This window comes from Hibiscus syriacus, unplaced genomic scaffold, assembly GCF_006381635.1.
Source record: "Hibiscus syriacus cultivar Baekdansim isolate YM2019G1 unplaced genomic scaffold, ASM638163v2 tig00111398_pilon, whole genome shotgun sequence".
In the NCBI taxonomy this organism is placed as follows: Eukaryota; Viridiplantae; Streptophyta; class Magnoliopsida; order Malvales; family Malvaceae; genus Hibiscus; species Hibiscus syriacus.
Genome location: NW_024063081.1, coordinates 1,907,394 through 1,920,573, shown reverse-complemented (window position 1 = coordinate 1,920,573; position 13,180 = coordinate 1,907,394). Strand labels below are relative to the sequence as shown.

Sequence of the window (13,180 nt, the reverse complement as noted above, 5' to 3'; positions counted from 1 at the left end):
ACCACCCACAATCACCATGGATCTTTACACTTTTCTCCAATCAATTGCATCCTTGTTGATGTTTCTATTTATTTTCTCGAAAATTACACCAAAAACTCCCATGAAAAATCGTATTCCCGAACCATCTGTATCATTGCCGCTCATTGGCCACCTCCATCTCCTAAGTGGGAAAGAAACAGTCTGCAAGAAGCTAGCAACAATGGCGGACAAATACGGCCCACTCTTCTCACTCAAACTCGGAACTCGGAACCCACCGAGTTTTGGTGGTAAGTAGTGGGAAATCGCCAAAGACTGCTTCCCCACCAATGACAGAACACTGGCCACTCGAGCCAGCATCGCAGGCGGGCGGCATATGGGCTACAACAACTCCATCTTTGCACTCGCCCCATACGGAGAATATTGGCGTAATATCCGAAAGATGGTCACCATTGAGCTTCTCTCGAGCCACCGTTTGGAGAAGATAAAGCACATACGTTTCTCCGAGATGGACTACTATATCAAAGACTTGTACGGCCTTTCACGAAGTGGTGCTGGGAATTGCGCCAAAGTGACAATCAGCGAGGCGTTGGAACAGTTCACGTTCAACATAAACCTTAGGATGCTCGTCGGAAAGCGATTCTCCGGCAGCACTTACGCCGAAGTAAACAGCGAGCCGCGGCGGTACGAGAAAGCTATAAAGCAAGCGATTTATCTATTCGGCATTTTCGTGTTGGCGGATGCTCTGCCGTACCTCGAATGCATGGATATTCAAGGTCATATATGTTCCATGAAGCGAACAGCCAAAGAAGTTGATAATCAGTGTTTGGCTGGAGGAGCATCTCAAGAAAAGAAGAGAAAACCAAGGTACCTGTGAAAGTGACTTCATGGACGTCATGTTAACTCACCTGCCAGAGGAAACTGTAATTTCAGGGCATACCCGCGATACCATTGTGAAAGCAACAACAATGGTAAAAATTAATTTCAGATAAAATATTCCTGATTAGATAAAAATCATTAGTTGACTAGCGATAAATGATTATCGATTATGTTGTAAGTCATGTATGTTCAAAGTAATGATGTGCTATGTTTCACGTCATCATTTTATAGGCGTAATATTTATCATGTCATTATCTTAGACACGTAAAACATACTACATCATCACTTTGGATAAGTAAGAATTGTCACAACATCAACAAGTGTTAATTGTTAATCAACTAATAGTTTTCATCTAATCATGAAACATTTGGTTCCAAAAAAAATATTGGGCGTCACATTGCTTAGAAAAATAAAAATTAAAGTAATTATTTTTTTGGCAATGAATCTCTAATGTTGTGTGCAGATTCTTACACTGACCGGAGGAGAAAGCACATCAGTGACGATCACATGGGCACTTTCTCTACTACTCAATCACCCAAACGTTCTAAAAGCTGCTCAAGAAGAACTCGACCGCCAAGTTGGAACCGAAAGGTGGGTGGAGGAATCAGACATTAAGAACCTCAAATACCTACAAGCCATTGTCAAGGAAACCCTACGCTTATACCCACCAGGTCCCATTACTGGAATCCGTGAGGCCACACAAGACTGTCGCATCGCTGGCTACGATGTCTCGAAAGGGACTCGGTTAATCGTCAACCTTTGGAAACTACATCGAGACCCACGGGTGTGGGAAAACGCCAATATGTTCCAGCCAGAGAGGTTTATGACAACACATACTCATTTGGATGTTAGGGGTTAGAATTTCGAGTACATGCCGTTTAGCTCCGGTAGAAGATCGTGCCCTGGAATCACGTTTCGACTGCAAGTGGTTCACTTGACAGCGGCTAAATTGATTCAGGGATTTGAGATTAGGACAATTGATGGGATGGCAGTGGACATGGAAGAAGGCTTGGGGCTTGCCTTACCCAAGTTGAATCCTCTTGAAGTTGTGCTAAGCCCTCGCCTTCGTTCGGAACTTTATGAGGGACTTTAAATAAGTACTAGAGATTTAGCTTTTTATGTCAGTGTCTTGGACATGTGAACCTATGCTCTAATCTTATATTTTAATTGCCAAAGCTGCAATATCTTTATCAATAAATTTCTCGTCTAGTGACGGCAGTAAGTGAAATGATAATAAAAGTAATATGAATAATTTAAGAAAATACGCGTCTAATTAGTTAGAAAGACTTCCAAATATTTTTTTTGTACGAAAGGATAAATTATTTCACGGATCCTTACCACTACGTCATCTATGATCCCTATTAATATTTTAAGTTACATTAAAAAATAATTTAAAGGACTTACTATGACTTTTTTCAAGCTTGTTAACGAAGTAGCGATCATCTATGGTCCTTGTTAATATTTGTTTTCGGTTTCTATTTAGCAAATAGTTTTATGCAAAAGTGATTGCTACTTCGCTAAGCTTGAAAAAATTCATAGTCAGTCCTTTAAACTACTCTCTAATATAACTTAAAATATTAAAACTTAGTTGAAGCTTTCAAGTATACCAGCAGGAAGAAAATTATGTCCAAGAGCGGGGGAGATCGATTCTTGCAGTTCTTAAGATAGGAATGAGTTCAAAAGAAAGGTAAACAGCTACTGCCATGATACTTTACCTCTCTTCAGTGAAGGCATTCAGAAAATTGATTGGAGAAATAGATCAAATAGCTGCTGCAATTCGTTAGGTGTTCAAAAAATTGATTGGAGAATCGGATTAACTTGGTGGTGCAATTATGTGGATTTTGGGTGAAGGGGTATATGATGGGAATATAAATAAACCTTGATTTTTTTTTTAATTTTGACATTTAAGGGAAGAAGATAATTTGAAAAATAAGATATTATTATACATATGATATGAAAAAAATGATGTTATAGATAAACTTTAATTAATAGTAACCATAAATGATACGGTGGAAATGATCCATAATAGAATTTTTCTTTTCTTGCAATTATTTTGTGAATCCTAAATATACAAATGGAGCTCTAAACTTTGGCTTTTTAATATAAAAAGAAAATTTCTTTTATACTGTACCTCTATGATAAAATTTACAACTTGATTTCTTGAATTAATCAGTATCATTTAAAGTAGAAAAAGAAACTCAAAACCTATTTTCAAAATCAATATCTTAATGATAATTATGTCATTTGATTTTTGTGTGGTGAGAGAGGCGTAAGATAATTGGATTTGAGGTTTTTCAGGAAGCATAGGCATTCGTACAACCTCGAACGCTGAACTATGGGCCATACACGACACTTTGTTGCTTGCATGGAACATGGGTGTTAGGAAGGTGGTGGTGGAAACCGACTTTTTTGTGTGTTATCGCACTGATACATGAGTTACGTCTTAGAGATTGGGAGACGAGGATATTGTTTACTCACCGAGAGGCTAATAAGGTCGCGGATAAGCTAGCTGCAACGGCGAGAGGCCAATCCCTTATCGTGATCCTCCACCTGAGATGGTTGACTTAGTTGCTAGGAACGTAGATCCCATATCATAATCTTGTTGTTTCAGTATTATCGAAAAAAGGAATCCATTTCCCTTTTAAATTGATTTGGATACAAAACTAAATATTAAACCGAAAATTTAACAGCAGCATGATCAAGTTTATCTTACAGATATAAATCACTACAATCAAATAGTATGTCTACATACACATCCATGTACGTAACATTTGTGCCATGTACTAAGGTACACGCATGCTAGGCAAATATTTAAAATGCGAAATATAAATAAAATTATTTTATAGCGAATCAACTTATAGAATATGAAATTTTCATTATCTTAATATTAAATACCATTTTATTTAATTTAAATATTCATCCAATTTTAAATTCATTCATATTGAGAATCTAACTATAATAATATACTAAATTTTCTAATTATTAAAAAAAAGTAGATTTTAATTTTGAAGAACTATATAAGAACCGTCTCTGGTTAGAATGAAACACCAAACATGTATTCAGTTTTCCCAGTGTTGCAGAATAACGCCATTGATTTTGGTTCAACTTCCGAATCAAATAAAGCTTTTGATAACAACAAACAAAACTCTTTGATCATTGCAGGATAATTTAAATTTAAAGAACGGTTAAACCATGAAATTCTGAAATTAATATAAAGTATGCTACACTAAGAATAGATGCTAGTTTTCTTCCACGCAGAATACGGACACTTGATTTTAACGTGTAAGAAAATGCAGATGGTGAGATGAAATTCTTGCTGTAAAACTAGATTTGATGCCATATTACCAGTGTCAACGATGACGTTTTATTTAGACACCGAAATTGCATGCCTGCACGAACTCCAAATCATAGTCAACATACTTGGTCCAAAGAGGCTTGAACTGGTTCATGGCAATATCAAGCCATGGCTTCATGTTCCCATTGAAGTGCACTACAGCGGCGTTGCTGATCTCATCCATGCTAATGCTTGGATTGTAGCCCAGTCCAAGTACATGCCAAGACTTGTGTAGGGGTTTCGTTGTCGAGTAAAATGTGATCAAACCGGGAGGCAACGTTCCCAATTTCCACAGGGTCCGGTTCTCGTTCTGCAAAATCCAGGTATACATCAATTATCTGTATCCCAATTTCAACAGGCAGCCATAAAGTACAACGTCATTCAACAACAACCTAAAGAACAACTACTGCAGGCATTTCCACAGTTTCATTCTCATTTCATATGCTTTAAGCTTTGAAACAGGACAATCAAGCTACAAGCTAGAATATGAAAAAAGTTGCATCATCCAACAATGGCATAAATCAATCACCAAAAATAGCACAAGCATGGCATAATAAATCGATCGAACTACCAAAGAGTGGTAAGTAAAGCTTACCAGATTCTGCCAGTAATGATATTCTTCTGTACATTTTTCCCTCCTCCAAGCATCCAAATCAAAGAAATTCATCCCATAAGCCCAAGCACAAGCCTTGGGATTAAACTTCTGCTTAATCAAAGGATGCGAGAAATTCATGTACTGTGCATATCTATGGAAAGACCCAAAGCAAGTCTCCACCGCCCCATTCACTTTCCCATCCATATCGATCTTCCACAACCCTGTCAAATCCTTTTGCACAACAATATCATCATCCAAAAACAAGATCCTATGCAATGTGGGGTACATCTCAGGTAGATAAAACCTCAAGTGATTCAAAATAGACAAATACTTGGGGTTCCTGAACTTCATGTTGGTTGTATCTTTAGTGGCATTCTCAAGCGTGTTCTCAAAATAAAACTTCTGCAAGTTTGCGGATTCTAACTGTCTTAACACTGGGACATAAGATGAATTCAAAAACTTGTAATCCTCAACTGCCTTAACTTCGATATGTGCTCCATTGTAATCTTTCAATTTAAACATAACCTGCATTGCTCCAAGATTCATCTTATCGGTCACCACATGGAAAACATGTTTCCATGGCTCTTTCGCATTCTTCGTGGCTGAATTCACCACCACCGATGCTGCAAGTACATTATCAGAAAAAATGGCATAATGATATAGCTTAGGGTCCTCAAATTCAGGAGGAATAGGCTTCCCTTCATCTGCATATTTCTCTGGATGAGAGATCCGTTCCTCCATCAATATCATCGCCAAACAATGTAAGCTTTTAGGAATTGATTTGGCAGCAATGAGGCTGGAAAATGCGCCCTGCTTTTTCGCTTTTGTCAGCTGCTCGTTGACAGCAAATATCGTATCTTTCAATTTCTGGATCTTGAGTTGGTTATCAAAAGATTCCTTTGCTTCCGAGATCATTTGGCGGGTGGCTTTAATCCTCTCTTTGACTTCTTTCTCAAATTGTCGTAGCACCGACTCATCAATGGAGAGTGAATCGGCCTCGAAAAGAGCCCGATAAGATGGTTTGTTAATGAGATCCGAGTAGTTTCGTGATAGATCGGCGAAAACCCTAACGAGCTTTGAGTTTTCAAGCTTTAATTTACGAGCGTAAGAGGCGTAGGCAAGGACAAGGGAGCGATGGTCGTCGGCTTGCTTCTGGATCTGATCCAGTCGGGGCTTGAGCGGATCCGATTTAAGCGCCAAAACGGACCTCCTCGTGGATCCAATTCCAAAGGAACCAGTGGGGAAACCCTGGAAACACAAAGGAAACGACACCGTTCCATCAGTCATCCTGACAATTTTCATATCTCTTATACTTTCCTTCTTTAATTAATGCTTTAACGAACAAAATGAGCCGAAGGAGAGTTGAGTTAATTTTCAGTTAAAAATAAGGAGAAAGTTAGTTAGAACTTACAAAGTTGGTTTGAAGATGAGGAGAGTGAGAGTGGGAAGTGAAGAAGAAAGATAGAACAAAGAAGAAACAGACTGCAACCGCAATTGCAGAAGCCAATAATCTAAGTGTAGATCCAAAACCTCCGAACAGTGGCCCTCCGCGGCCGTCGCTTCTTGCTGTACGGGGATTTGCCATCTTTCCGATCAATCACCGGCGCATCAAACAATCAAGAAAAAAGGAAATGGAAAGAAGCTGGCCAAAACAAAACCGCACTCTCTTCACTCACTGATGTTTGTTTGTGTTGGTTTTGGGCTCTAAGTTTGGGATCTTACACTTTCCGCTGATACAGAGATTATGATAAGAGTATGGGTTTCGAGATATCAACGGCTGTGATTTCGTTTTAGTCGGTGATGAGCTAAGGCTAGCTTCGTGCTACTTGGAATTTGCCGGCAACCAGGATCCTGTGTGAACGCTCTCATTTTGTTTTTATATAATCGTGGCCTTGCAAATGGAATTAAATAAACAAATATTTTATTTCTTTATAAAAGGATAATAACATTATTCAAGAATTTGACTTTAAATCTACTAAAATTTATTAAGTGACTTTTATTATAGAAGTAAATATAATTTTAAAAATGATTTGAATTTGATTAATTGTATTTGTAAAGTGTATGCATTATCAATAAGTTAAAAAAAATTAACATATATTATCTTATAATCACATCATATTAATAAAAAAATTAAATTCAATAATCATGTATTTATTTTAATTGAAAAATATTATTTAATATGTGATAAATTTAAGACCCACAAATATATTTATTTAAATGATGTTTAATATATTTAGAATGGATAAAAAAATTAAAACGAAACTTAAAGTTAAAATCTATAACCCTAAATCTTAAATAAAATAAAAGATATTAATAAATTATATCTGATACAATATGTTTCATTATTAATATAAAATACTAATCCTTAGATTAGTTATACCATTAATTCAATAAAAAGATTTTATAATAAGGAAGATAACATGAAGTAGATTTGATTAGGATAGTTGTGAATGAGCGTAATTAACGGAAAGAGTTGGAAATCTTAGAGACAAAGAAACTCTCATAAATGACAAATCCAACGTCTTCCAAACATTTGGACATATATGTTTTGTAACTCAAGTGGATTATAAATAAAGGAAACCACACCAATTTGCTATTCAACTCCCTGAACCAACCAAACTAAGTTATTTACACTGGATATAATAAATCATTTGATAGCAAAATCATTTGGAAAAAATCAAATCTTTTAACTCGATTCGACATTAAAAAATTCTATTTGATTTAACTCGATCTTAATTTTATAAACTCGACTTACATCGAAAAAATTTCAAATAAAGTTTGATTAATAAAATAAGATTGAAATAACTTGGATAACTCAATTTTTTTTTATTATTTAGAGGATTAAATTTCAAGTTTGAATCAAATCTATCAAATACACATTATATATCTATATCGTATAAGAAAAAATATGAAAAAAATATATTTATATCATATATGGTTATAGTTGGGTGTTTAAATTGGAATCAATTAATAGTATAATATGATAAATATTTATAATTGAATTTAAATATAAACTTGAACAACTCGACTCGACTTGAATTTCATAAACTTGATTCGAATTTTTGAGTTATAAACTCATCAAATTTACTAACTCAAAAATTTTTAACCCGACTTAATTCGTTTCAATCGAATACTCAACTTTAATTATGTCAAAGTGAAGCATGGTGTTTTAGGTGGTGGACTATCAACTGAAGAAACAAATGGGTGCATTTTGGCACACATGACATTATGAATGGTGATTGGACTAAGGCCCATGAGAACTGCCTTTAAAAATCTGAAGGGAAAGTGTATATTAATTGAACTTCACAAAATGTCAAATTACTCAACTAAATTTTTTTATTTTTTGAACTTCATAAATTGAATTTAAAATTAATTTGATTTGAATAACTTAAAATTAATTTTTTTTAATAAAATCAATTTTACACCCTGAGTAAGAGGAGGAAGTATGTAATTTTTCATGTGAATTCAAAAAGCATATATATTTACTTGTGATTTTGGAAAGAGTACATGTCATCAAACATAAAATATTAAAAGAAATAAAAAGTAAAATGTAAGAATTCAGTGGTAGCCTTTCTTAGCATGCTTAACATGGTGCAACCACCCAAACCCTTTGAGGGCTTTGGAGATCTTAACGAAGTGGGGCCTCATTCCAAAATTCATCTTCCCAGTCGACAACTTGAGAGCCTGTAAACAGCACAAGTGACCATCCAACTCTTCCTCGTAGTCGTAGTCCTCGTCGTCTTCGTCTTCGATGCCATTGCCACCCTTCTTTCCTTTCTTCAGCTTCGACTTAGTAGAATCACTGCTTTCATATGTTTCCCATAGTAAATCCATCCCTTCAACAACACCATCCGCCACTGCAGCCGTCGCGTTGTATCTCTCCTCGAAAAGCTTGCATGCCAATGTCCTTTTCCACTCCTTTTCTTTCCTCATTGATCCCAAATTCCCATAAGTTAATCCTGTTGTTTCCTTGTTAATGTCATTATCGACATCGGCAGCAGCCTTCACTCGTTGGGAACTCACCGTTGCCTTTGATTCCTCATCTTTTTCTCCCTTTTCAGACGATAAATTTTCGAACCCATCTTTTTCTTGCAAAAACTCTTCAAAGGTCTTCACTACAGCATTTACCTGAACAGTTACCGGACGTGAAATCTCCGCCGATTCTTCGTCGAAATAACTACTCGTCAATGTTTCAGGGTGGTGAACCAAAGCTTCTTCAACAGCTTGTAAGCAATCAACAGTGGCTTCTTCCATATCCAAACCGATGGTTGACGTTTCAAACATGATCTTGTACGCTTCAAGCTCTTCCAAGCATGGTAAGCCATCACCTCCATCGTCGAACACTTCGGACCTTAATACTGTGAAAAACGCAAGAACCGAAAGGGAAGTGGTGGCAAAGAGTGGTGAAAGAAAAGAGAAAACCTTGAAAAGATAAGGAGAGAAGAAGATGAAATAAGAGAAGTAGAGAGGATTATAAACAATGTAAGAGCAGAAGAGCATAAAGTTAGAAAGCAAAAGGCTTGAAAACTGGGTTTTATTCTTCACAACAGTGGTTGAAGCTAAAGGAAACACATACATTTTTTTTATGAAAATTAGATAGCAAAAGAACACACACACAAAGAATTCTGGGTTTGTTTTGTTTGATCTGGTTAAGCAAGTGGCAAAAGGAAAAAAAAACAAGTGAATGAAACCGGGGGGGTGAGAGTGGCGTGAATAAAGGGAAGAGAGAGAGAGATTTTAAGTATGATTGAGAAGAAACAAAAGCTACTTCGGAAACTTTTTTCATGTCTATAATCACCAACCATCTTGATTTTTTTCTCATGTCTAATCGGCTATAATTTCGTGTATATAATTGCCAAGGAATTTACATCTGCCATGAAGATCAACATTAAGCAAAACTAGTATCCTACTCAATTTCTTAAAAGAGATTCTCATTCCATTCAAATTATTAGAATTTGACAATTCAATTTAAATTTTACAATTCTTAGACTTAATTTGATTGAAATTTTGAAACTATCTTAGACTTAGTTCGATTGAAATTTGAACTCGATTCAAAATCGAACTCCAACCTAATCGGTAAGTAAATGAAATTTGAAAAAAAAATTGAACTCGTGAATTTTTCAAACTAAATATCAAATAATTCATTTCAATTCGTTAAGAACTCGAGTTGAGTTCAAACTCAATTCGAGTCGATTTAATTCAAGTGCCGACTAAACTTTGATCAAACCAAACTCGAATAGCTCATGATTTGTAGTGTTCCATTTACAATCATATTTGTGTGATGTGATTAGTAAATAATTTACGTATCACATAGTAGTTTTAGGTTGAACACTAGGAGGGTGTTTCACAATATGAGAATTAGACAAATCACTTGGGTTTAAGTTGAAGTATAAATTATATATATCCTTTAACATCTTCGAGATATATACTAAAAATTACAGAACAAATATAGGTATATATTTGATTGATGGAGGAGCTTGGAGTAGATGCACATGCGAAGGCAATAATGGGCACTCAAGTGGTTCCACCGTAGTAATGGACATTCTAATGTAAATACAATTCTTTTTCCCTTTGACTACGAAAATCTTTCATTGTTTATTACTCGATAAAACATTGTGTCCAATCTTTGGCGAAAAAGCTAAAGTGAAAAAAGGATGGTAGCTTCTGACAAGAGAAAAGAAATTTCTTTTTTCATCTTGTCGGAGTGGAAAGATACTAAGGGATACGATGAGCTTTTTGACAAACACGGTCCCTCATAGGTATACTATATATCTATCTACACATACATTTGAGGCGATCAGCTCAAACAATAATTTATGTCTAACATTATGATAATCATCTCCGAAAATAACCGATAATAATCAATTTTCAGCAACGCGTTGGATTCCCCAATATGAAACCATTAACCAAAGATACATATAGAAATATGTAGGAAGATTAAGATCTCCGACTGTACTACCAAAAAGCCAAGTTGGTCAATAAAACTCATGATGGCTTCGTACGTTATGATGAGAGCAATTGGGACCCAATGACCAACTGTCAATATGTCCTCCACGAAGAGAATGGTTATCATTTAGCATTAGAATGTGTTTGGTAGGGAAATGTGAAATTTTCATGGTAATAAAATCTTCATTCTTTCATTTAATTGGTTGGGAATGTCATTATCGATAATCTTATATTATTAATAGTAAATTTTTTGGGATATATCATCGCGAATGTCATTATCTTCTTTTCTCTAGGTATTGTTGGATTACCGACATTTTTGACTAAAATGCCCTTAATTTTTTTTTCTTTCAAAAATATTCTTATTCTATCATTGAATAATAAAAATTCTACGGAGGTTAAATTATAAATTTATCCTTAAACTATTTTAGATTTACAAAAAAAAATCTATAATTAAAATTTTATATGAAGTTTAAGGATTAAAATAAAATTTTACCATTTCATTAAACCTTTTTATATTTTTAATTTTGTAAAAAAATATATAAATTTTATGAATTTAATTTTTTTAAAGAAAAAATTTATATATTTTCCAACTTGTTAAAAAACAAATATATAATAAGGATAATTTGGTCAAATATATATTCTAATAATCTTTTATTTCTTTAACTAAACACGGTAATCTTATATTCCTGCTAAACCAACCAAACACAAAATACAACATTCTCAGTAATCCTATTCCCTTGTAATCTTTTATTCCCACTGGTAATCTTACATTCCGTGAACCAAACGCACCCTTAGAATTTTTGCCCGGGAAAAAGTTTATTAATTATGCAAGTAATACAATTACGAAGGATCAAAAGCTAAGATTATAGTATTAACTAATTGCATTGTAGTACTAGCATAACAAAAAAAGTTCTCAAGGATATTCAATCCATAAAATATCCATACTAGCCATGTAGATAATTAGTTTAGAGTTGGAAGTAATGATCATATCATCCATTAAACTAACCTCATCAGCTTACAGAGCATCATTGTTTTTGTTTGGAATAGAGTCCAAGCTACTGCAAAGACTGTATCCAGATCAGATATCGGCCCCTGCACAGCTGAGCTCAAACTTAGTTTGTTATGCTGTAATAATCTGAAACAGGAAGCATTTTGCATTAAATCCATGGACAAGTGTGCAACACACTTCATGAGGGTTATCATCTCAAGACATGTGTAGAACCATTGTCAATCCTAAAGCCAGAATTTCTAGACATTCAACTGAAATTAAAAAAAATTAAAAACATTAGAAGCTTGAAAACAGGTCTTTCCACTCAAGCAAACAAAAAGAACCATTAATTATGGTATTTTGAAAGATCCACAACAAACTAGAGTTTTCATAGCAAGTATTTAGAACATCCAATACCCTCTTGGCTCCCACATTCTATAGCATACTAAATCCTAAATCAAAAGCACCTACTACTCTGTCATGATTGGCTTATTCTCATTTGCTTTGGGTTTTTGTTCCTTTGGCTTCTGCTCCTCCATTTTCCTGAAAGATCAATCAACAGTTACATCAACATGTCAAAAGTATGTCATCATCACAAAAACTTCTCTTACGATAAGATTGCAGCAGGTCAAGGTAAAACCCAAGGTAGCAGGTTGTAAAAGATCCATAAGAAAGCCTTGATATAATCATTGGACAAATACATGGAAGAGGAAATAAGAAATTAAAAATGTGTAGCAAACCAAAACTACCAAAACAAAAACAGAACATTCCTCTAAATTGTGAACACAGCCACACAAAGGAAACTAGTCACTCTTGCCAGAAAAGATGCTTCAGTGCGTGTTCATAGAAATAGAGACAGAGTAGCAATAAAAGCATCCTAAGTTGGATAAGACAAAATAATGACTACAAGTTAAGGATCCTACTATTATGAAATTAGAAGCACCCGTTTCAGCAGTGGCCGAATCACGTCGGAACCAAAGGGGCAAGAATTGATAAAGGTATATACCTAGTATCATGTGGCTTTTTTAGATATATCTCCCAAAATAAAGTGAAGGCGTCCAAAGCTCCAATTTTTATCTGTAACTTTCTAACTCGCTGAATCTTTAAAAATGTATTAAAAGTTCTCTAAGTTTAACATTTAAGCTACTTTCAATCTTTAGAAACGAAAACTATATATACAAAATAATTTCTTAATTCAATATATGTTTAAAGACTGGGGGGTTTTCTTTCCTTACAAAAATGATTTACTCATAACTGTATTATAATATGTTTATATAAATGATCGTGCACTCGCATATGTATTTGGTCCTAGTCCTATATAGAAATCCTAGCTCAACCATTGAGTTCCATTAAGCATGATTCTATTAAGCGTTTAAAACAACTAGCTAACCGTTGTGTAAATTGAACCATATATTTCAACAAATTAGAAACAATACATCTTATCATAAACTTCAGATTTGTG

General features: G+C 34.7%; 2 protein-coding genes and 1 pseudogene across 2 annotated transcripts; 1 reads left to right on the top strand and 2 right to left on the bottom strand.

Annotated features, from left to right (window-relative positions):
* On the top strand, window positions 1-1,981 carry LOC120161336 (annotated as a pseudogene).
* Window positions 1,982-4,032: 2,051 nt separating this feature from the next.
* LOC120161335 (galacturonosyltransferase 8-like) lies at window positions 4,033-6,505 on the bottom strand. Its single transcript, XM_039171610.1, has 3 exons — window positions 6,196-6,505; window positions 4,785-6,032; window positions 4,033-4,499 (listed from the first exon to the last, which is right to left on the bottom strand). The coding sequence occupies exons 1-3, from the start codon at window positions 6,367-6,369 to the stop codon at window positions 4,224-4,226; spliced, it is 1,698 nt and encodes a 565-aa protein (XP_039027541.1). The 5' UTR covers window positions 6,370-6,505; the 3' UTR covers window positions 4,033-4,223.
* Window positions 6,506-8,342: 1,837 nt separating this feature from the next.
* Window positions 8,343-9,362, bottom strand: LOC120161109. Its single transcript, XM_039171385.1, has one exon. It carries the CDS (start codon window positions 9,360-9,362, stop codon window positions 8,343-8,345), a length of 1,020 nt encoding a protein of 339 aa, XP_039027316.1.
* Window positions 9,363-13,180: the final 3,818 nt, after the last annotated feature.